This window comes from Nerophis lumbriciformis, linkage group LG01, assembly GCF_033978685.3.
Source record: "Nerophis lumbriciformis linkage group LG01, RoL_Nlum_v2.1, whole genome shotgun sequence".
Lineage (NCBI taxonomy): Eukaryota > Metazoa > Chordata > Actinopteri > Syngnathiformes > Syngnathidae > Nerophis > Nerophis lumbriciformis.
The window spans coordinates 12,075,414-12,101,169 of NC_084548.2; the positions used below are offsets into that span (position 1 = coordinate 12,075,414).

The 25,756-nt window shown below is 40.4% G+C and overlaps 1 protein-coding gene across 3 annotated transcripts in view; it reads left to right on the forward strand.

Moving 5' to 3' along the window:
- cfap74 (cilia and flagella associated protein 74) overlaps window positions 1-25,756 on the forward strand; it is a 152,916-nt gene that overhangs the window by 85,141 nt on the left and 42,019 nt on the right. For all 3 annotated transcript variants that reach the window (XM_061974844.1, XM_061974851.1, XM_061974859.1), the window contains exon 23: window positions 20,614-20,701. In XM_061974844.1, the coding sequence (XP_061830828.1) occupies window positions 20,614-20,701 (88 nt within the window). The remainder of the gene's footprint in view (window positions 1-20,613; window positions 20,702-25,756) is intronic.

Consider the following 25,756-nt stretch of genomic DNA (forward strand, 5'->3'; position numbering starts at 1 on the left):
CCTCATCTTTTTCCATTTTTCATACATCTTTGGAAAAGCTCCAGGGAGCCACTAGGGCGGCGCTAAAGATAGAGCCGCATGCGGCTCTAGAGCCGCGGGTTGCCGACCCCTGGTATATGGTCTCAAATTATAGACCTGTGTCTTTACTACCTCAATTTGCAAAAATTCTTGAGAAATTATTTGTAAATAGACTTGATAAGTTCATTGACAAACATGAGCTACTGAATGATCAGCAGTATGGGTTCAGGAGTAATCGATCTACATCCCTAGCAGTGATGGACTTTGTAGAAAACGTAGCTACAGCAATAGAAAAAAAGCAACACACCGTTGGAGTATTTATTGACTTATGTAAAGCTTTTGACACAATCGATCATTCCTTACTTCTGCAAAAATGGGAAAACTATGGCATAAGAGGTGTTTCACAACAGTGGTTAAGTAGTTATTTAAGTAATAGATCTCAATATGTGGAAATTAATAAGACTAGATCACAGCCAAGAAGAGTAACTTGTGGGGTTCCACAAGGCTCGGTATTGGGACCTAAGTTATTGATACTATATTTAAATGATATTTGTTCAGTATCTAATAAATTGAAATGTATTATGTTTGCAGATGATACAAATGTATATTGTTCAGGAGAACACTTGAAGGAAGTGTTGAGGATAATAGAGGTTGAGTTGATTCAGCTAAACAAAATGGTTTGATATCAATAAGTTATCATTAAATGATAAGAAAACTAAATTTATGGTGTTTAGTGGTGCAAAAACAAATTGTGAAGCAAAATTTAAATTAAATCAAATGGAAATTTATAGAGTATATGAAACTACATTCTTGGGAATAATAATTGATCATAAATTATGTTGGAAACCGCATATTGAATATATAAAGGGAAAAATATCCAAATCCATTGCCATTCTTTATAAAGTAAAACACATGCTGAATAAGAAATGTCTGCATATGTTATATTATTCTTTTATTTTTCCATATTTAACATATTGTGTTGAAGTTTGGGTAAATGTTTATAGAACAAACAATTAAACTCCAAAAAAGGGTCATTAGAATAATACACAAAGCGTGCTACTATGAACATACCAATCCATTATTTATAAGTTCTAATGTGTTAAAAATTTTCAGATATTGTGTTTTTAAAAACAATGGAAATTATGCTTCGAGTAAAGAACAACAACAGCCTTCCAGCTTGTATTCTTAGGTTATTTCAATTAAGAGAAGAAAACTATAATTTACGGGGATATTGATTTTTGAAATAGGTCAAGCAAAAACGAATATTAAATCCAAATGTATTTCAGTTTTAGGAGTTAAATGGTGGAACAAGCTCAGTGATGAGCTGAAGACATGTACTTCTTTGTTAAGGTTTAAGAAACCATGAAAGGTGATATAATTGTAAATTATAAAATATAGTAACAATTACTTTCATCCCATTGATTTTGATTTTTTTTTTGAACGTTGATGTTCCAGGTAATCTTATTTTCAGTGATGGTTTAGGATAGGGCCCTGCGATGAGGTGGCGACTTGTCCAGGGTGTACCCCGCCTTCCGCCCAATTGTAGCTGAGATAGGTTCCAGCGCCCCCCGCGACCCCGAAGGGAATAAGCGATAGAAAATGGATGGATGGGTTTAGGATAGGCAAATATAAGGTTTGGCTTCAGCCTATTCCTTTTTTGGTCATGCTTTTTCTTTTCTTGTCTTTTCCTTTTGTGTGTAAATGTGTATGATTGTTATATATGTATAATCTGTACTCTTAAAGGGGAACATTATCACAATTTCAAAATGGTTAAAACCATTAAAAATCAGTTCCCAGTGACTTATTTTATTTTTCGAAGTTTTTTTCAAAATTTTACCCATCACGCAATATCCCTAAAAAAAGCTTCAAAGTGCCTGATTTTAACCATCGTTATATACACCCGTCCATTTTCCTGTGACGTCACATAGTGATGCCAACACAAACAAACATGGCGCATAGAACAGCAAGCTATAGCGACATTAGCTCGGACTTAGACTCGGATTTCAGCGGCTTAAGCGATTCAACAGATTACGCATGTATTGAAACGGATGGTTGTAGTGTGGAGGCAGGTAGCGAAAACGAAACTGAAGAAGAAACTGAAGCTATTGAGCCATATCGGTTTGAACCGTATGCAAGCGAAACCGACGAAAATGACACGACAGCCAGCGACACGGGAGAAAGCGAGGACGAATTCGGCGATCGCCTTCTAACCAACGATTGGTATGTGTTTGTTTGGCATTAAAGGAAACTAACAACTATGAACTAGGTTTACAGCATATGAAATACATTTGGCAACAACATGCACTTTGAGAGTGCAGACAGCCCAATTTTCATCAATTAATATATTCTGTAGACATACCCTCATCTGCGCTCTTTTCCTGAAAGCTGATCTGTCCAGTTTTGGAGTTGATGTCAGCAGGCCAGGGAAGCTAGCCTGCTGTCGATATTCTTCTCTTGATCATCTTCGGTGGTATAAGGGACGGTGTGAGCCAAGACATCCAGGGGGTTTAGCTCGCTCATCTGCGGGAACAAACTGCCGCCATTGCTTGCCGTGCTACCGAGGACCTTTGTCCCTGAATTGCTCACACACTCCGGCAGAGTCAATGAGGGTCTGGCGGCAGATTTCTTTGACTTTATCGTTGGAAATGCATCTGCTTTGAGTGTCGCAGGATATCCACACATTCTTGCCATCTCTGTCATAGCATAGCTTTCGTCGGTAAAGTGTGTGGAACAAACGTCCAATTTCTTGCCACTTTCGCATCTTTGGGCCACTGGTGCAACTTGAATCCGTCCCTGTTCGTGTTGTTACACCCTCCGACAACACACCGACGAGGCATGATGTCTCCAAGGTATGGAAAACAGTCGAAAAAACGGAAAATAACAGAGCTGATTTGACTCGGTGTTTGAGAAAATGGCGGATTGCTTCCCGATGTGACGCCACGTTGTGATGTCATCGCTCCGAGAGCGAATATTAGAAAGGCGTTTAATTCGCCAAAATTCACCCATTTAGAGTTCGGAAATCTGTTAAATAAATATATGGTCTTTTTTCTGCAACATCAAGGTATATATTGACGCTTACATAGGTCTGGTGATAATGTTCCCCTTTAAACTGGTCACACAAAATGGTTGATGGTTGATTATATGACCGAAATAAACGTATTTAATTAATTCATTCATTCATTCAAAGACTATGACATATAGGTAATGCAAATGTTGACACAAATAACAAAAATGATGGCAATAAATGTCAACTCTGTCTGTTTTGTAGGGTCGCTTTTGAGGAATGTCATTTAAAATAACACCGCCAAGACTTATTATTGCTGTCGGAAATGATTGAATATGCAAAACCCTCACTGCTTCCACTCATAGTCTTATCCCCACACACATTTGTGCAGTGTGTTGTTAAATCTAGATCCTGGGAATGACTCACAGCGTTCATCTTTTGTTCCGCAGGTTTTTGCTTCTTGTGTGCTTCCTGTCCACAGTCTTTACTTTGTGCACCGAAGAATTACGCTCAACCTGCCCACATCCTTCGCCAGCCTTCCTTCTCTTCCTCCACTTGTGTTTGTCACCATCCAACCCACACCTTTCCCCCCACCCTCCTTCTTCTGCTGCATATCCACAGTATTGTTCCATATTCCCTTTACACTCCACTGCACGATATCGAGGCCACTGGTTCATATACTATATAGTGACCCTGTTCATCTTAGAGAAATGCTATTTAATGTCTTTTAGAAGGACTCAGGACCTGTATTTTAATGGTCATTCACCAGGAAAACTACCACTTATCCAGAGCTCAGTGACTTGTTAAAATTGGTAGTAATAATCCATACGTAATCATTAGTAGAGCTGGGGAAATTCTTCGACCGTCATTGTTGAAGTAAATACATCGACGTTACGTAACGAGAAAAAATGGCCACACATGGAGAAAAATGTTGCCTGAAGTCATTATTGAGGCCAATTTCTATAGAAATGTATACGATCGCCATATGCCACGTGTCAAACTCAAGGCCCGGGGGCCAATTCTGGCCCGCCCCTAATTCCATGTGGCCTGCGAAAGCCTGGAAAAAATGGGTTTCAATAAAATACTTTTTCTTTTTACTAAATGCATTCGATCTTTCAATTTTGACAGAAAACAAAATGCATATTTTAAACTTTAATATTATCTCATCATGCCAATTATATAAAACTATTTTTGTAAAAACAAATAGTTAAATTGTCAGGTTCAAACACTGATGACATCTATTGAACAAGACAAAGAAGCAAGGAATCAAACAGAGACAGAATTAAATTTGGCTCAATTGAGGAGAGCGCGTCTGGGCTGTACTCTTGTACAGTCTCCATCACGCTCTGGCGAAAGATTGTACGCCCCCTCTTTTATTTGGACTTTCCCTGATTACATGGCAACAGCTGTTTCTAAGGGACGGGGGTCGTAAACAGCCATCGCCTTTGGTTACAGAACAGTTCAAAGAAAAGGTCGTAAAACAGTTCAAACAAAAGGTCGCCTTGAGGGGAGTCTGGTCCTGCTTCCTCTTCGCTTTGTAGTTCTTGGGTCAAGACAATATCTTCCTGTTGATTACAATACATGAAATAAACAGAACACCTTCATGTTGCTTCCCATCCTACACAGTGGAGTTTTACAAGCCTTCTGCTTGGTAGGTTCAAAGACAGCTTTTGCCCTCTCGCCGAGAACTCATTGAAACGCAAAGTTTTGTGATAACTTAGATACAATTATTCTAACATAAATATCTGCTAGTCACCTTTATTTATGATTTTAAAGCAAGTTACACATAAAGAAATCTAATCATCAAATGCATATGCATTTCGATTAATCATGATTAATCACAGGTTATTACCCTCATGCATAATGTAAATTAATTTTAAAAAAGTGGCCCTCTGAAAGCAGCCTTTTATTGCGATGTGGCCCTCAATGAAAATGAGTTTGACACCTCTGCCATATGCCAATCAAACCTTTCAATGCTTATCACAAAAAACGATCACTTGAAATTTACAAAGTCCTTTTGTCCAGACGAGGCTACTGCTGGAAGCTACTGCTAACTGTTTGTGTACAGTATGTCAGTTCTTTTCAAATAGTGGGGCGGACCCCCCTGAGGTGGCGCTGTGCGATGCCTGTGACCCCCAGGGAACATGCTTTCTTCGTATATCATGCAGTATGCTTCAAAACCCGCTTCAAAAAGCTGTGCACTACAAAACCTGCTCATTAATCCTGACTAACAGATAAGAAACAATGTTAGTAAAGTTGTTATTTGTTGTAGGTTGATCTATATGTCTTTCCTTTTTATATTAAGGATTTAATGTGATGCAGAGGTGTAGACCAATAGTACTATTTCTAGTCACGGCGCAGAGTGGGGGGGTGCGAAATGTTTTCTTCTTCCTACGGAAGGCGTAACAGAAAAAAGTGGAGAATCACTGGTAGTGAGTACATAGCAGCCCCTCAAATATCACCTCTATTGTGGCAAATAAACTACATTTCTAGATTGATTGATTGATTGATTGATTGAAACTTTTACTAGTAGATTGCACAGTTCAGTACATATTCCGTACAATGGACCACTAAATGGTAACACCCGAATACCTTTTTCAACTTGTTTAAAGGGAAACATTATCACATTTTCAGAATGGTTAACACCATTAAAAATCAGTTCCCAGTGGCTTATTATATTTTTCGAAGTTTTTTTCAAAATTTTACCCATCACGCAATATCCCTAAAAAAAGCTTCAAAGTGCCTGATTTTAACCATCGTTATATACACCCGTCCATTTTCCTGTGACGTCACATAGTGATGCCAACACAAACAAACATGGCGCATAGAACAGCAAGCTATAGCGAAATTAGTTCGGATTCAGACTCGGATTTTAGCGGCTTAAGCGATTCAACAGATTACGCATGTATTGAAACGGATGGTTGTAGTGTGGAGGCAGGTAGCGAAAACGAAATTGAAGAAGAAACTGAAGCTATTGAGCCATATCGGTTTAAACCGTATGCAAGCGAAACCGACGAAAATGACACGACAGCCAGCGACACGGGAGAAAGCGAGAACGAATTCGGCGATCGCCTTCTAACCAACGATTGGTATGTGTTTGTTTGGCATTAAAGGAAACTAACAACTATGAACTAGGTTTACAGCATATGAAATACATTTGGCAACAACATGCACTTTGAGAGTGCAGACAGCCCAATTTTCATCAATTAATATATTCTGTAGACATACCCTCATCCGCGCTCTTTTCCTGACAGCTGATCTGTCCAGTTTTGGAGTTGATGTCAGCAGGCCAGGGAAGCTAGGGTCGATATTCTTCTCTTGATCATCTTCGGCGGCATAAGGGACGGTGTGAGCCAAGACATCCAGGGGGTTTAGCTCACTCGTCTGCGGGAACAAACTGCCGCCATTGCTTGCCGTGCTACCGAGGTCCTTTGTCCCTGAATTGCTCCGACACACTCCGGCAGATTCAATGGGGGTCTGGCGGCAGATTTCTTTGACTTTATCGTTGGAAATGCATTTGCTTTGAGTGTCGCAGGATATCCACACATTCTTGCCATCTCTGTCGTAGCATAGCTTTCGTCGGTAAAGTGTGCGGAACAAACGTCCAATTTCTTGCCACTTTCGCATCTTTGGGCCACTGGTGCAAATTGAATCCGTCCCTGTTCGTGTTGTTACACCCTCCGACAACACACCGACGAGGCATGATGTCTCCAAAGTAAGGAAAACAGTCGAAAAAACGGAAAATAACAGAGCTGATTTGACTCGGTGTTTGAGAAAATGGGGGATTGCTTCCTGATGTGACGCCACGTCGCTTCGAGAGCGAATATTAGAAAGGCGTTTAATTCGCCAAAATTCACCCATTTAGAGTTCGGAAATCGGTTAAAAAAATGTATGGTCTTTTTTCTGCAACATCAAGGTATATATTGACGCTTACATAGGTCTGGTGATAATGTTCCCCTTTAAGTCGGGTTCCACGTAATCAATTCATGGTAATAGCTTGGAGAAAGAGGCTAAAAATGTGACACATTGACTAAGAGAGCAGCAGACGACAAGAAAACATGCAAACAACAGAAGAATAAGTGCTTAGTTCAAATTCACAGATGTGTCGATGGAAGTAGAAAGTAAGCAAATATCAACAGAAAAATAAAAAGTAGATTAATAAGAGTCTAGCGCACACGTGTCAAACTCAAGGCCCAGGGGCCAGATCCAGCCCGACAAGTCCTTTAAAGGGGAACATTATCACCAGACCTATGTAAGCGTCAATATATACCTTGATGTTGCAGAAAAAAGACCATATATTTTTTTAACCGATTTCCGAACTCTAAATGGGTGAATTTTGGCGAATTAAACGCCTTTCTATTATTCGCTTTCGGAGCGATGACGTCACAACGTGGCGTCACATCGGGAAGCAATCCGCCATTTTCTCAAACACATTACAAACACCGAATCAAATCAGCTCTGTTATTTTCCGTTTTTTCGACTGTTTTCCGTACCTTGGAGACATCATGCCTCGTCGGTGTGTTGTCGGAGGGTGTAACAACACGAACAGGGACGGATTCAAGTTGCACCAGTGGCCCAAAGATGCGAAAGTGGCAAGAAATTGGACGTTTGTTCCGCACACTTTACCGACGAAAGCTATGCTACGACAGAGATGGCAAGAATGTGTGGATATCCTGCGACACTCAAAGCAGATGCATTTCCAACGATAAAGTCAAAGAAATCTGCCGCCAGACCCCCATTGAATCTGCCAGAGTGTGTGAGCAATTCAGGGACAAAGGGCCTCGGTAGCACGGCAAGTAATGGCAGCAGTTAGTTCCCGCAGACGAGCGAGCTAAACCCCCTGGATGTCTTGGCTCACACCGTCCCTTATGCCACCAAAGATGATCAAGAGAAGAATATCGACCCTAGCTTCCCTGGCCTGCTGACATCAACTCCAAAACTGGACAGATCAGCTTTCAGGAAAAGAGCGCGGATGAGGGTATGTCTACAGAATATATTAATTGATGAAAACTTTATTAATTACTCACGGTTTTATGTAAATTACTATACATAAACTGTGTTTAATTTAGCTTAAAAACATTACAACACTTAAAAACAAACACATACCAATCGTTGGTTGGGAGGCGATCGCCGAATTCGTCCTCGCTTTCTCCCGTGTCGCTGGCTGTCGTGTCGTTTTCGTCGGTTTCGCTTGCATACGGTTCAAACCGATATGGCTCAATAGCTTCAGTTTCTTCTTAAATTTTGCTTAAGCCGCTGAAATCCGAGTCTGAATCCGAGCTAATGTCGCTAGAGCTTGCTGTTCTATCCGCCATGTTTGTTTGTGTTGGCTTCACTATGTGACGTCACAGGAAAATGGACGGGTGTTTATAACGATGGTTAAAATCAGGCACTTTGAAGCTTTTTTTTTAGGGATATTGCGTGATGGGTAAAATTTTGAAAAAAAACTTCGAAAAATATAATAAGCCACTGGGAACTGATTTTTAATGGTTTTAACCATTCTGAAATTGTGATAATGTTCCCCTTTAAAAAGGCATCAAGGGTGATTTACCAGAATGGCAGAAGAAGTAAAACGGCTCTTTAAGTACCGTATTTGTTGGACTATAAGTCGCAGTTTTTTTCATAGAATGGCCGGGGGTGCGACTTATACTCAGGAGCGACTTATGTGTGAAATTATTAACACATTAGCGTAAAATATCAAATAATATTATTTAGCTCATTCACGTAAGAGACTAGACGTATAAGATTTCATCGGGTTTAGCGATCAGGAGTGACAGATTGTTTGGTAAACGTATAGCATGTTCTATATGTTATAGTTATTTGAATGACTCTTACCATAATATGTTACGTTAACATACCAGGCACGTTCTCAGTTGGTTATTTATGCCTCATATAACGTACACTTATTCAGCCTGTTGTTCACTATTATTTATTTTAAATGTCTATTCTTGGTGTTGGGTTTTATCAAATAAATTTCCCCAGAAAATGTGACTTATACTCCAGTGCGATTTATATATGTTTTTTTCCTTCTTTATTATGCATTTTCAGCCGGTGCGACTTATACTCCGGAGCGACTTATACTCCGAAAAATACGGTAATTGACTTTTGCATTCCCAAACTATATGCCTACAGGTTAATAGAAAAAATAATCGATTTAAGAAATAATCGTTTAAGTGCAACCCTAATCATTAGTACATTCAATAAAATTGTGTGACCTGTTGAATTCTTCACAGCAACTTTACTCAATTTTCCATGATAAAATGGCACATTTTGTAGTAGCCCGTTCTTTGCCTTGAACTTGAACATGACGGCACAGTCATGGCAGAAGCAGCCCTTGAATCAGTGGTTTCAGGCTTAATCTCGCAAGAGTGCGTCAATGTGTCCTACAGCTGCAGTTCCATCTGATAAAAGGGAGATTACAAGGAGGATTTCTGACAGACTTGCAACAGATTACAGGCAGAACGCCACGGTCACTCAGCAATCCTGTCGCTCGCGCCACCAGCAGCGTCATTAACTATCCAATGTGTTGAGGGCGGGACAACGGTAAACTTTGTTGAGTGTCATTATTTTGTAGATTTCTTGTGAGGCCATTGCATTTTTTTGTGTTTATCTGTTTCAACAGAGTGAAAAATCTCTAAACCCCCTAATCCGTTTTGTAATCCTTTTTATAATCACTCTTTTTGAAATGGTCAAGTCAAATCCAAGCAGGGGTCTGTGGGGAGGGGAATTCTATCATTTTAAATACAAACCCCGTTTCCATATGAGTTGGGAAATTGTGTTAGATGTAAATATAAACAGAATACAATGATTTGCAAATCCTTTTCAACCCATATTCAGTTGAATATGCTACAAAGACAACATATTTGATGTTCAAACTGATAAACATTTTTTACTCTAAAGGATATCATACCTGCCAACTACTCCGGTTTTCCCGTAATTACTACGGTTTTCATCAACCTATTCCGGGTTACGGTTGCAGTGATAAAAAATACGGTTTTTCATTAATTAGTTTTATTCACGAAATCGCGTAACAACAATGAGAATCGACACTGCTTCCCGTAACTTCCTATCGAGCCATTCCGAATGCCATGCGCGAGGCTATTTATAGCACTGCTGCCAAGCACGAGGCACCAGTTGCCATTGTTTCCAAACGAGCGAACGATCATGGAATCAGCCGGAGAAAAATCGCAAACGAGTCTTAAACCGAAAAGAAAACTGCAGTCATTCCGTGCAGAATATTCAAAAGCCTATCCGGGAATAATTATCCGTTCCAAAAAGGGTGATAACTACGCGAATTGCACCTTGTGCAGACAAGATTTTTCGATCGGACACGGAGGAATTAGCGATGTAAAAGACCACGTTGGGACAAAAAAACACAAGTCTAATGCCGTTGCTAGCGATACAAGTGGAAAACTTTCAACGTTTTTCGTCGCCCAAACAGATTCTTTGGATGTGATAAATGCCGAAGTTTTATTTATGATGCTATTGAATTACATTTTAATGAAGTAAATTTATCATAAAGTTACCATATCATTTTTGCAGTATGATCAATCTGATAGAATAAATTTGGATTTTAGCCACAAAAAGGTAATGACACCAATGTTATCTATTGGAATTGTTTAGTACTGTTATACTGTTAAAAGTGTTTATACTATTTATGCTTTCAAGTCCAAGTTGAAGAAATCTTGTTAAATGTTGACAGCATAACTACCAAAATACAGAAGTATGTCCTTAATATTCTTGCAGTGCTATTTCTGTTGAAAAGTTAAAATGATTACATTAGAGATGTGATGTGCCACTTTTCAAGTGTCTGATGGCTTAAATTAATTTTCATAAATTTTTCATATTTTGAATTCTTTTGAAAGGCTTACAAAAAAACTACATTTGAATTGTAATTCCATGCTATTGACAGGACTATTAATTTTAATGAAGTTAGCTTACCATGTTTACAGTATGATAATTGTGATAGAAATGTGAATTTTAGGCACAGAATATTTTTTACAATTGAACAAGGCAGTAGATTATACAAGCTTGGACAGAAAGTTAATAATCACACCAATTTTTTTTTTTATGGAATTGTTTAGTACTGTTTTACCATTTGTTTACTGTAAAAAGTGTTTATACTGTTTATACTTTCAATTAACAAATTGAAGTCTTGTGAAAGGTTGACAGGATAACTGGCATTAACTGTCAAAATAATTTCAAACTATTGAAGTTAGCTTACAGAATAAACATGTCAATCAACCCATATGATTTTTGCTGTAATATTTTTGTTTTGAAAAGTCACTGTGACTGATAGAAAAGTGATGGTTTTAGCAACATTTTAACCTGTCTGAATGCTAATAATCATTTTGCGTCGGGGGGCGGCCTCCACCAGGACTTTGTCCTGGACCTACCGGGGCCTGCGGCCCCTGGACCCTGGCTACTAGGTTTTTCTGATTTCAAAAGTTGGCAGGTATGGGATATCACCACATGGGCTACATCTGTAAGTGCAAGTTAAAGCTCTACTATGCAAAGCGAAAGCCATTTATCAACAACATCCAGAAACGCCGCCGGCTTCTCTGGGCCTGAGATCATCTAAGATGGACTCATGCAAAGTGGAAAAGTGTTCTGTGGTCTGACGAGTCCACATTTCAAATTGTTTTTGGAAATATTCAACATCGTGTCATCCAGACCAAAGGGGAAGCGAACCATCCAGACTGTTATCGACGCAACGTTCAAAAGCCAGCATCTGTGATGGTATGGGGGTGCATTAGTGCCCAAGGCATGGGTAACTTACACATCTATGAAGGCACCATTAATGCTGAAAGGTACATACAGGTTTTGGAACAACACATGCTGCCATCTAAGCGCCGTCTTTTTCATGGACGCCCCTGCTTATTTCAGCAAGACAATGCCAAGCCACATTCAGCACGTGTTACAACAGCGTGGCTTCGTAAAAAAAGAGTGCGGGTACTTTCCTGGCCCGCCTGCAGTCCAGACCTGTCTCCCATCGAAAATGTGTGGCGCATTAAAAAAGCGTAAAATACGACAGCGGAGACCCTGGACTGTTGAACAACTGAAGCTCTACATAAAACAAGAATGGGAAAGAATTCCACTTTCAAAGCTTCAACAATTAGTTTCCTCAGTTCCCAATCGTTTATTGAGTGTTGTTAAAAGAAAAGGTGATGTAACACAGTCGTGAGCATGCCCTTTCCCAACTACTTTGGCACGTGTTGCAGCCATGAAATTCTAAGTTAATTATTATTTACAAAAACAAAATAAAGTTTATGAGTTTGAACATCAAATATCTTGTCTTTGAAGTGAATTCAATTAAATTGGGTTGAAAAGGATTTGCAAATCATTGTATTCCGTTTATATTTACATCCAACACAATTTCCCAACTCATATAGAAACGGGGTTTGTACGTAAGTACAACTTTTAACAACTTTTTGAGTTTACACCACTTATTCTAATGATTTATTTTGAGTTTACTGTGCATAAGGTCGGGAAGACATTCAAATAATGGCTCACTTTTGACTAAAACAGCTAAGATCACCAAATGTGTTTACATTTGAATGAATGCAAAGCTATGTTTGTGTTGTGATTATGTTGCTTTTCTGCACGAATAATGTAAAAGAAGTACAACAGTGCATACACAATTTCCCAACTCATATGGAAACGGGGTTTGTATTCATCACATTGAACAGCATTTATTATTTTAACTTTACCATCAGGCTCTGTCGTTATTTTAGTTGTATTAATTATTAGTGCAACTCGCAACTTCCTGTCTATAAACTTGTTGGGCACAACAACTTAAACGTATGTTACAGTGAGGAGCGTTAGAATTAGTAATGTCAAAGGATAACATTTTTAAACCTGATTAATCACATGTTTGCATTTTGATTAATCGCGATTCATCGTAGTCAATTTAGTATTTGCATTCATTTAAATTAACTTTGAAAAAGACCCCCGTATTTTGACACAAATGCAGTTTTTATTGTCAGAATGTCACACAGGATGTGCCTTTTTTTTTTCTTGAATGAACGTCATTTACCGTATTTTTCGGAGTATAAGTCGCACCGGAGTATAAGTCGCACCTGCCAAAAATGCATAATAAAAAAGGAAAAAAACATATATAAGTCCAACTGGAGCCCGGCCAAACTATGAAAAGAACTGCGACTTATAGTCCGAAAAATACGGTAATTGTTCAAAACAGTTTCATCTAAAGTACCATGAGGATGTGTTTTGAAGTAAAATTTGCCAGTGAGGACACCAGTCAGTCTCCTCACTCATCTTTGCAATGACGTATGCATTGACTTGATCACTGACCGTGTAACAACCTGCGCCGTCTTTCAGGTAACCACCCGTAGTTAAGGTAAAGGAGCATGTACAGTCAAAATAAATTGCCATCCATCCATCCATCTTCTTCCGCTTATCCGAGGTCGGGTCGCGGGGGCAGCAGCCTAAGCAGGGAAGCCCAGACTTCCCTCTCCCCAGCCACTTCGTCCAGCTCTTCCTGTGGGACCCCAAGGCGTTCCCAGGCCAGCCGGGAGACATAGTCTTCCCAACGTGTCCTGGGTCTTCCCAACGTGTCCTGGGTCTTCCCCGCGGCCTCCTACCGGTCGGACGTGCCCTAAACACCTCCCTAGGGAGGCGTTCGGGTGGCATCTTGACCAGATGCCCGAACCACCTCATCTGGCTTCTCTCGATGTGGAGGAGCAGCGGCTTTACTTTGAGCTCCCCCCGGATGACAGAGCTTCTCACCCTATCTCTAAGGGTGAGAAGCGGAAGGAAACTCATTTCGGCCGCTTGTACCCGTGATCTTGTCCTTTCGGTCATAACCCAAAGCTCATGACCATAGGTGAGGATGGGAACGTAGATCGACCGGTAAATTGAGAGCTTTGCCTTCCGGCTCAGCTCCTTCTTCACCACAACGGATCGATACAGCGTCCGCATTACTGAAGACGCCGCACCGATCCGCCTGTCGATCTCACGATCCACTCTTCCCTCACTCGTGAACAAGATTAATTTGTGTTTATAAATGATTATAGTGATAATGTTTTGTGATAAAACTAATGAGTTAAAGCATTAAACTTTGACAAACCTATTCGCAATTATAAGGTTTTATGAGGACGATCGTGTTGCAACTTGTCTAATTCTGTATTAGTGTTGGCCCGATACCAAAATGTTGGTACCGGTACCGGCACCAAAATGTATTTTGATACTTTTCGGTAATTTTCGATACTTTTCTAAACAAAGGGGACCACAAAAAATTGCAATATTGGCTTTATTTTAACAAACAATCTTACGGTACATTAAACATATGTTTATTATTGCAAGTTTGTCCTTAAATAAAATAGTGGACTTACAAGACAACTTGTCTTTTAGTAGTAAGTAAGCAAACAAAAGCTCCTAAATTAGCTGCTGACATATGCAGTAACATATTGTGTCATTTTCCATTCTATTATTTTGTCAACATTATTAAGGACAAGTGGTAGAAAATGAATTATTAATCTACTTGTTCATTTACTGTTAATATCTGCTTACTTTCTCTTTTAACATGTTCTATCTACACTTCTGTTAAAATATGAATTCACTTATTCTTCTGTTGTTTGGATGCTTCACATTAGTTTTGGATGATACCACAAATGTGGGTATCAATCCGATACCAAGTCGTTACAGGATCATACATTGGTCATATTCAAAGTCCTCATGTGTCCAGGGACATATTTCCTGAGTCTATAAAAATAATATAAATTTGAAAAAAGCGAAAGAAGATTTTGTGATGATAAAAAATATTGATGTAATCATAGTAGTATCGACTAGATACACTCCTGTACTTGGTATCATTACAGTGGATGTCAGGTGTCGATCCACCAATGGTGTTTGTTTACATTGTGACGCGGGTGAGCTACGGTGTGTAGTGAAGCATGTTGCTATTCCTCGTCCTGCATGGATGATACTTGTAAGAAACGTACTTTATTTGTCGCCATTGGGGGCGAGGATTAGTGATTTAGAAGTAGCTAAAACACTGCAGACTGGGGATGGACATTAGCTGCTTGCTAGCTCGCCATGTCTTAAAGCATCTCTTCCTGAGGGCGTTTCAGTGTTATAACTTCACCTTTATCTTTAGTTTTTAAGCCAAAATGTGTCCGTTCTCCCTTTTCTGTCTACACACGTTGTCTGTTTGTAAGTACTCCATGATTTTGCGCTGCCGAACATGCTCGTCTGCTCGTAAACCAGCAATGACACGACGTGACGACGACGGGGGGTAATGGGGGGCTTGGGTGACCGGTACTTTTTAGAGGCGGTATAGTACCGAACATGATTTATTAGTCTCGCGGTACTATACAACAAACTCCATTTCCATATGAGTTGGGAAATTGTGTTAGATGTAAATATAAACGGAATACAATGATTTGCAAATCATTTTCAACCCATATTCAGTTGAATGCACTACAAAGACAACATATTTGATGTTCAAACTCATAATTTTTTTTTTTTTTTGGCAAATAATTATTAACTTAGAATTTCATGGCTGCAACACGTGCCGTTGTAGTTGGGAAAGGGCATGTTCACCACTGTGTTACTAGGCCTTTACCTTTTAACAACACTCAGTAAACGTTTGGGAACTGAGGAGACACATTTTTGAAGCTTCTCAGGTGGAATTCTTTCCCATTCTTGCTTGATGTACAGCTTAAGTTGTTCAACAGTCCGGGGGTCTCCGTTGTGGTATTTTAGGCTTCATAATGCGCCACACATTTTCAATGGGAGACAGGTCTGGACTACAGGCAGGCCAGTCTAGTACCCGCACTCTTTTACTATGAAGCCACGTTGATGTAACACGTGGCTTGGCATTGTCTTGCTGAAATAAGCAGGGGCGTCCATGGTAACGTTGCTTGGATGGCAACATATGTTGCTCCAAAACCTGTATGTACCTTTCAGCATTAATGGCGCCTTCACAGATGTGTAAGTTACCCATGTCTTGGGCACTAATACACCTCCATACCATCACAGATACTGGCTTTTCAACTTTGCGTCTATAACATTCCGGATGGTTCTTTTCCTCTTTGGTCCGGAGGACACAACGTCCACAGTTTCCAAAAACAATTTGAAATGTGGACTCGTCAGACCACAGAACATTTTTTCACTTTGTATCAGTCCATCTTAGATGAGCTCAGGCCCAGCGAAGCTGACAGCGTTTCTGGGTGTTGTTGATAAACGGTTTTCGCCTTGCATAGGAGAGTTTTAACTTGCACTTACAGATGTAGTGACCAACTGTAGTTACTGACAGTGGGTTTCTGAAGTGTTCCTGAGCCCATGTGGTGATATCCTTTACACACTGATGTTGCTTGTTGATGCAGTACAGCCTGAGGGATCGAAGGTCACGGGCTTTGCTGCTTACGTGCAGAGATTTCTCCAGATTCTCTGAACCCTGTGATGATATTACGGACCGTAGATGGTGAAATCCCTAAATTCCTTGCAATAGCTGGTTGAGAAAGGTTTTTCTTAAACTGTTCAACAATTTGCTCATGCATTTGTTGACAAAGTGGTGACCCTCGCCCCATCCTTGTTTGTGAATGACTGAGCATTTCATGGAATCTACTTTTATACCCAATCATGGCACCCACCTGTTCCCAGTTTGCCTGTTCACCTGTGGGATGTTCCAAATAAGTGTTTGATGAGCATTCCTCAACTTTATCAGTATTTATTGCCACCTTTCCCAACTTCTTTGTCACGTGTTGCTGGCATCAAATTCTAAAGTTAATGATCATTTGCAAAAAAAAAAAATGTTTATCAGTTTGAACATCAAATATGTAGCATATTCAACTGAATATGGGTTGAAAATGATTTGCAAATCATTGTATTCTGTTTATATTTACATCTAACAAAATTTCCCAACTCATATGGAAACGGGGTTTGTAATACCGGTATACCGTACAACCCTACTCTGTATTTTCTTCAGTGAATCGAGTGCCTTACACTCTACTTTCAGCGTCCTCCACTCATTTCAGAGTACCGATAATCAATTGCAGAGATGAGGCTGGGGATAATCTTGCCACATGCAGGAAAAAGAACACACCAGTCTGTGCAGGACGCTGACAGATCTCAAACCTCGTCCATGCAGAAAATTCCCCTGAGCATATGGGCCCCGCGACGTCCCGCCAGGCTTTTCCACTCGGGCCTGCCAAGCCAATTCAAGAGTGACTCTCCAGCAGCGATTCTATTAGCAGGCAGCACCAGAGTGCTTCCTTAAATACACCCTCTGCACCCATCGGTCAGGCTACAACTACTCATTTTCATCACTCCTCTTTGTTGATGCGCAGAATTCTTTTTTTCACATTTTAGGAAGCGATCTTTTCCCCTCGGAGCGGCAAAAAATCTCAAAACAGCGACTACTAACGAACACTCAAAATCCGCAATATGACAGATTTTTTGATGAAAAGCTTGCCTCTAATGCTTTTTTTTTTTTGGCTACTGACATCTTGAGTGCCTTGGAGTGCCTTAAAACCTGCGTTCCATCAGCTCTCAAACCTTCATCTTTCATTAATAGAAAACAAGACATTTTGTGGAAAAACAACAAGGAGGAATGCATTAAGAACGTGTGGGAGGTGAAAGCTGTATTTAGAACCCTATTTGACATCTGACCACTGTTTACATGATGAGGATGCATGTACATACTGTACATAGTGTATGTATAGTCCCCTCCTATAGGTATGTATTTACCAAGAGGGCAGCTCTTGGCTGTGAGGCATATTGAGGGACTGGATTTTTACATAAGCCTGTGCATAACTACTGGTCCTCTTGAATCATACTTACCTCTCCTATCACCATGGCTACAACCTACAGCAGTGTGGAGGCGTGCTCGACATCTCTCTCATGCTTTCCCTGGCGAGCCGATCCCACAGTTGTGGATTCAAGTGAAATAACGGGTCTTCTGGGTCTCTTTCTTGGTCTTTCTTTGAAACGTGTGTGGCTTTTGACTCTTGGTATCAAAGATGTGCTAAATTATTGGGTTTGTCTTCCCTCAGCTCTTTATATTAGCCTAAAATATGTGTGTAGGTAGTGCTGTACAGTGGTTCTGTTTGGATTTTGAACCTATTTTGAACCTATAAATGTTCCAGGGTAATAGCGTTTAACAGTGACGTGCGGTGAGGTTGATGGCTGGTGAGGCACTGACTTCATCACAGTCAGATTTACAAACATATGAACCCTAAAGAGTATCTTATTCACCATTTGATTGGCAGCAGTTAACGGGTTATGTTTAAAAGCTCATACCAGCATTCTTCCCTGCTTGGCACTCAGCATCAGGGGTTGGAATTGGGGGTTAAATCACCAAAAATTATTCCCGGGCGCGGCGCCGCTGCTGCCCACTGCTCCCCTCACCTCCCAGGGGGTGAAGAAGAGGATGGGTCAAATGCAGAGGACAAATTTCACCACACCTAGTGTGTGTGTGTGTGACAATCATTGGTACTTTAACTTAACTTTAACTTTACACATACAAACTGTAGCACACAAAAAAGCACATTTAATAAAAAAATGTTATAAAGGTCTTACCTTTACTTATAAATGAAGTCCATGCGCAGCTCCTCTTGAACAAAAGCATCGATAACTTGTTTATAGAAGTCTTCCTTATCTTTCTTCAGTTTTAAAAGTCTCTCTGTCTCGATGGAGATCTTCCTTTAATTATTACCTCCTGCTTCGATTGAAAGTCCAGTTTAGAAAACTGTTTTATTTTAGATATGTAATCCTCCATGTTAAAAGTCCAGGCGAGAGGAAAAAATAAACGATCACTGCTAACTGTTGCTGCTTGTTGTCACTTCTTCTGCAGCCGAGTAGTCGCAAGAATGATCGCTGGGATCACTAGCGCCCTCTACCACCAGGAGGCGGGATTACTGCGAGCCTCACACAGTGTGTCTTCGCAGCAGTTTTATGATTGCTCAGCACAAGAAATACGTTACACACATACAGTTGTTGACAAAATACACTGTACATTATATACCTCAGCTAACTAAATTATGGAAATGTATAATATAATTCGTATAGCAATACGGTCTCACTGCACAGCAGGCCAGCAGTTAGCCGAGTCCGGAATCCATGTTGAGGCACTGAGTGACGTGCCTCAACTGGCTGCTGTTCACCGCAAGTCTCTTCTCAGTATTTGAACAGCTAATGTGAAAATTCAGCGATTTTGAATAAAAATAATCTAAAACTGGTGAAGTTAAATGGAAAATAACTTTATAGTATAATCACTGGATACATATAACAATTTAAAAAAAAATTTTCTTCTTACATTTTTTTTCTTTCCATGATGGCAGGTGAGGCACCGCCTCACCTGCCTCCCCTGACTGCACGTCACTGGCGTTTAACCATATTAACTGGGCAGGCAATATTTTAAGTAACATACACGTGTGAAGTTACATGCTGTCAATACCAAAATATAAGAACAATTCAGAGGAGTTTGTTCAGGTACGACCCCTGAAAATGGTGCAAATAGCCCACAACCTGTGGTTTACAGCATACAGGTGGTCCCCAGTGTACAACGTTCTGTATTACAATGTTTCGTGGTTACAATCAAAACGTGCTCCCATAAAAGATTTGAACTAACTCAATACCTAGTTAAGTGTGCATCCTGGAATAAGACAGTAGTCGGCATGTATGATGCATCCGGGAAGTATTCACAGCGCTTCACTTTTTCCACATTTTGTTATGTTGCAACTAGAGATGTCCGATAATGGCTTTTTTGCCGATATTCCTATATTGTCCAACTCTTAATTACCGATTCCGATATCAACCGATACCGATACATACAGTCGTGGAATTAACACATTATTATGCCTAATTGTGTTGTGATGCCCCGCTGGATGCATTAAACAATGTAACTTTACCATGAATTGATTTAAGTGGACCCCGACTTTTAACCAAGTTGAAAAACTTATTCGAGTGTTACCATTTAGTGGTCGATTGTACGGAATATGTACTGTACTGTGCAATCTACTTATACAAGTTTCAATCAATCAATCAAAAACAAGGTTTTCCAAAAAAAAGAGAACAACTTCAACTCCAGTTATGGAAAAAAGTGCCAACATGGCACTGCCATATTTATTATTGAAGTCACAGAGTGCATTATTTTTTCTAACATGCCTCAAAACAGCTTGGAATTTGGGACAATTATAAATAATCCTGATACCCATTACAACTATAGGAAATACTATACTTTGACTTTCACAAAGTGCATTATTTATTTATTTTTTTAAACATGCCTCAAAACAACAGCTTCAAAAACAATGAAGGCACACAGCTTCAGTCCAGAGTATACTAGAGCATACTTGCCAACCTTGAGACCTCCGAATTCAGGAGATGGGCAGCACATTGTATTTCGTCTATATTTACATCTAACACACTTTCCCAACTCATATGGAAACGGGGTTTGTAACATTGTCTTATTTTACAAATTACAATTATATCAGTAGTGCTTCACTAGTACCCTTCTGCGCTGACCTAAAAAAACAAATATCAAAAGGAAAAAATGCAAACATTTTTGGAGTTAATTATTTTCGATTCCATCCATTTTTTTTTACAATGCTTTTTTTTTGCCTCCTTCTTAGACAGTCCTTACCCCAAGATGCCAGCAAGTATTTTGACCATGAAACAGGAGTCCTGGAGGTTCCGATGACAGTGCAAGTTGCGGGGCAGGTGTGTATTATACTTACAGTAAGTCCATTTTGAACATCCAAGTCATGCTAGAGCAGGGGTCGGCAACCCGCGGCTCCGGAGCCGCATGCGGCTCTTTGATCACTCTGATGCGGCTCAGCAGCTTACTTGCTGAACCCCCCAATTTTCCCGTGAGACTTCCGGATTTCAGTGCCTCTCACAGAAAACTCCCGGGATTAATATTCACCGATTTTCACCCTAACGGCCATAATAAGGGCGTGCCATGATGGTACAACATTTGGCGTCATCTACAATCTGTATTAACAGCGTGCCAGTTTAACATTTGTTATATAATATACATCTTCTGCTTGCACACGTACGTAACAGCAAGGCATACTTGGTCAACAGCCACACAGGTTACACTGACGGTGACCATATAAAACAACTTTAACACTCTTACTAATAATGCGCCACACTTTGAACCAAAACCAAACAAGAATGACAAACACATTTCGGGAGAACATCTGCACCTTAACACAACATAAACACAACAGAACATATACCCAGAATCCCATGCAGCCCTGACTCTTCCGAGCTACATTATACACCCCTGCTACCACCAAACCCCGCCCCCACCCCAAGCCTGCTCCCTCACACATCAATTCCCCCCCCCCCCCCCCCCCCCCTCTCTGTGCGTCGGTTGAGGTGGGCGGGGTTTGGTAGCGGGGTTGTATAATGTATCCCGGAAGAGTTAGGGCTGCATGGGATTCTGGGTATTTGTCCTGTTGTGTTTATGTTGTGTTACGGTGCAGATGTTCTCCCGAAATGTGTTTGTCATTCTTGTTTGGTGTGGGTTCACAGTGTGGCGCATTATTAGTAAGAGTGTTAAAGTTTTTTTTATACCGCCACCGTCAGTGTAACCTGTGTGGTTGTTGACCAAGTATGCCTTGCTGTCACCTACGTGAGCAAGCGGAAGCTACATCAACCAACATGTGGCTGATCAGGCACGCTAGTTGTAGTGGGCACTATATGCTGTATCATCACGGCACGCATGACGCTGACAAGCATTATTCATTTAAATCCACGTGCCGCACCAGTTTAAAAATTCCAAAAATAGGTGTGGGCAGCGTGTCTGAGACCCCTGGTTTATACATAGCACAAAGCAAAAAAAAAACTTTGTATGCAGTGTTATTTCATTTAAAATTTCAAAAAAATTTGCGGCTCCCATTGTTTTCTATAATTTGTGAAACTGGTCAAAATGGCTCTTTGACTGGTAAAGGTTGCCGACCCCTGTGCTAGAGGAACCACTGTTCCCATTCCTGATTTGTCCCTTACAGAAGCAGAGCCACTGGAGGTTGTAACCTATATTGCTGCTTCGCTAAAATTATCTCGTACCCCCAAGACCCAGTTGCTCCCTGGGCGACAACAAGCCAAGCATGAAGGTTGCTCTGTATTGTCTGAAGGAAGTAATATGGAGGAGCATGAATACGAATGCGTAGTCCTTATTCTGTACTCAATGCTCCTTAGTGTTTAATTTGGAATTTGGAAGAAAAGACTCAGGCACCTTCTGGATTGTAAAACACAGGGCAGCTGCTTAAACATTTGCGTCCAGTTTTTTTTTCGTAAAATGTCTAAATTTATTCAGTCTCCTTGCCAAATTGTCACCTTCCTCTTCCTCCCGACTCCATGTCCCCGCACAGACAAGGAGAGAGAAGGCAGAGCTCTGACAAGGAGCCAAAGACTGGGCCAGGATGCTCCTGCGGAGAACCAAATGTGTTGATGACAATCTCTGAGAGCTCCTGGCATTAAAGCACATGCGCACATTCTTGTTGTTGTCAGGTCAAGAACCGAACCCATGCAATGTCTGCAAACAATATCCACTTCAGATTATGCACATATAATTCACTGATTAATGTTCTTTTCACACATGCATTATTTAGATATACAGTATTCTCATAAATACAGTTAGCTACACTGCAAAAAGTCAGTGTTCAAAAACAAGAAAAATAATACAAAAGTTAGTGGTATTTTATTTGAACTAAGCAAAATTATCTGCAAATAGAACAAGAAAATTCAGCTTGTCAAGACTTTCCAAACAAGTACAATTAGCTAACCTCAATGAACCCAAAAATACCTTAAAGGGGGACATTATCACAATTTCAGAATTGTTAAAACCATTAAAAATCAGTTCCCAGTGGCTTATTATATTTTTCGAAGTTTTTTCCAAAATTTTACCCATCACGCAATATCCCTAAAAAAAGCTTCAAAGTGCCTGATTTTAACCATCGTTATATACACCCGTCCATTTTCCTGTGACGTCACATAGTGATGCCAACTCAAACAAACATGGCGCATAGAACAGCAAGCTATAGCGACATTAGCTCGGATTCAGACTCGGATTTCAGCGGCTTAAGCGATTCAACAGATTACGAATGTATTGAAACGGATGGTTGTAGTGTGGAGGCAGGTAGCGAAAACGAAATTGAAGAAGAAACTGAAGCTATTGAGCCATATCGGTTTGAACCGTATGCAAGCGAAACCGACGAAAACGACACAACAGCCAGCAACACGGGAGAAAGCGAGGACGAATTTGGCGATCGCCTTCTAACCAACGATTGGTATGTGTTTGTTTGGCATTAGAGATGTCCCGATCCAGGTTTTTGCACTTCCGATCCGATACCGATATTGTTTTTGCATTTCCGATCCGATACCGATACTGACCGATACTGGCCTATCCGAGCATGTATTAAAGTTTAAAGTTATTTAGTTTACTTAGTTGTCAGAATCATGTTGAAAAGGGTTTTAGTACTCTTGATAACAACTAGCCAGCTGAATTAGGGGAGTTTGAATAATACACAATGGTTGGTAACAAGAAACTGATCTGTTTATTCAAGGATAAACACAAAATAGACAAAATTATACATGACAAACAGAAATGGCATCATTGAACTAGGGCTGGGCGATATGGCCTTTGTTTAATATTGCGATATTTTAAGGCCATATTGCGATACACAATATATATCTCGATATTTTGCCTTAGCCTTGAATGAACACTTGATGCATATAATCACAGCAGTATGATGATTCTATGTGTTTTGATTGATTGATTGAGACTTTTATTAGTAGGTTGCACAGTGAAGTACATATTCCGTACAATTGACCACTAAATGGTAACACCCCAATAAGTTTTTCAACTTGTTTAAGACGGGGTCCACTTAAATTGATTCATGATACAGATATAAATAAACATTGATTGATTGATTGATTGATATATACTATCAGATATATACTGTCATCATAATACAGTCATCACACAAGATAATCACATTGAATTATTTACATTATTTATAATCCGGGGTGTGGAGGGGGGCGCCGGATGTAAGTGTCAAAAAGACAGCCAAAAGAGTTTGATATGAGAATAAATCTAAAGTTAAAATAAAGGGTAGAAATGCACCCATTTGCAGGAAATGTAGTCTTGATTTTCAAAATGTTCTTTCAAGGCTTGCATGTCTACATTAAAACATTCTTCTTCATACTGCATTAATATATGCTACTTTTAAACTTTCATGTAGAGAAGGAAATCACAACTAAAAAAATCACTAATTTTTTCATACGGTGTTGATCTGGACATTTTTTGCCATTTTGATGGTGTGGAGTCTGGACGTGTGGCACCGAATGGAGATAAGCGTCTCGACAGACGTCACAATATTTGAACAATGATGACGAAAACTGTTGTCTCTGTCGTGTCCGTGTGTTGAAAATTATTTTTTTTATTTGATTTTGTGCGTGGCATAGATTTGCCGTGCGCAGAGGACGTTTGAGCAGGCGCGCACCTTAGCGGCTGCGCTAGCATCACAGCTAACGTTAGCCATGCCGCTACCTCGCTCTCTGCTGGGAGAGGACGTATATGTATGTGACGTATGACGTGACAGTATGTGACGTGTGTAAGAAGGTGCGCTCGCTGTCTGTGAGAGGGAGACACAGGAAAGAGTGAGAAGAGCCTGTCGTGTAATGCCAGCAGCTCAAAGCAACTGCGTGAGAATTGTGGATGTATTGAAGGTGTGCTGGAAAATGCGGAACGGAAATTACAGCGCAGCAGAAAAGTGGAATGTATTATTTAAATAGATGCGTTGGAAAACACGGACCGGAGTTTATTTAAAACTGGATCTGGATCGGCATTTTCCCATGCCTTGCCGATACGCAATTTTTGGCAAATATCGGCAGCCGATCCGATCCAAATATCGGATCGGGACATCCCTATTTGGCATTAAAGGAAACTAACAACTATGAACTAGGTTTACAGCATATGAAATACATTTGGCAACAACATGCACTTTGAGAGTGCAGACAGCCCAATTTTCATCAATTAATATATTCTGTAGACATACCCTCATCCGCGCTCTTTTCCTGAAAGCTGATCTGTCCAGTTTTGGAGTTGATGTCAGCAGGCCAGGGAAGCTAGGGTCGCTAGCTCGCTCGTCTGCGGGAACAAACTGCCGCCATTGCTTGCCGGGCTACCGAGGTCCTTTGTCCCTGAATTGCTCACACACTCCGGCAGATTCAATGGGGGTCTGGCGGCAGATTTCTTTGACTTTATCGTTGGAAATGCATCTGCTTTGAGTGTCGCAGGATATCCACACATTCTTGCCATCTCTGTCGTAGCATAGCTTTCGTCGGTAAAGTGTGCGGAACAAACGTCCAAGTTCTTGCCACTTTCGCATCTTTGGGCCACTGGTGCAACTTGAATCAGTCCCTGTTCGTGTTGTTACACCCTCTGACAACACACCGACGAGGCATGATGTCTCCAAGGTACGGAAAACAGTCGAAAAAACGGAAAATAACAGAGCTGATTTGACTCGGTGTTTGAGAAAATGGCGGATTGCTTCCCGATGTGACGTCACAACGTGACATCATCGCTCCGAGAGCGAATATTAGAAAGGCGTTTAATTCGCCAAAATTCACCCATTTAGAGTTCGGAAATTGGTTAAAAAAAATATATGGTCTTTTTTCTGCAACATCAAGGTATATATTGACGCTTACATAGGTCTGGTGATAATGTTCCCCTTTAACATAAGTATATTCTCTCTATTAACCAGT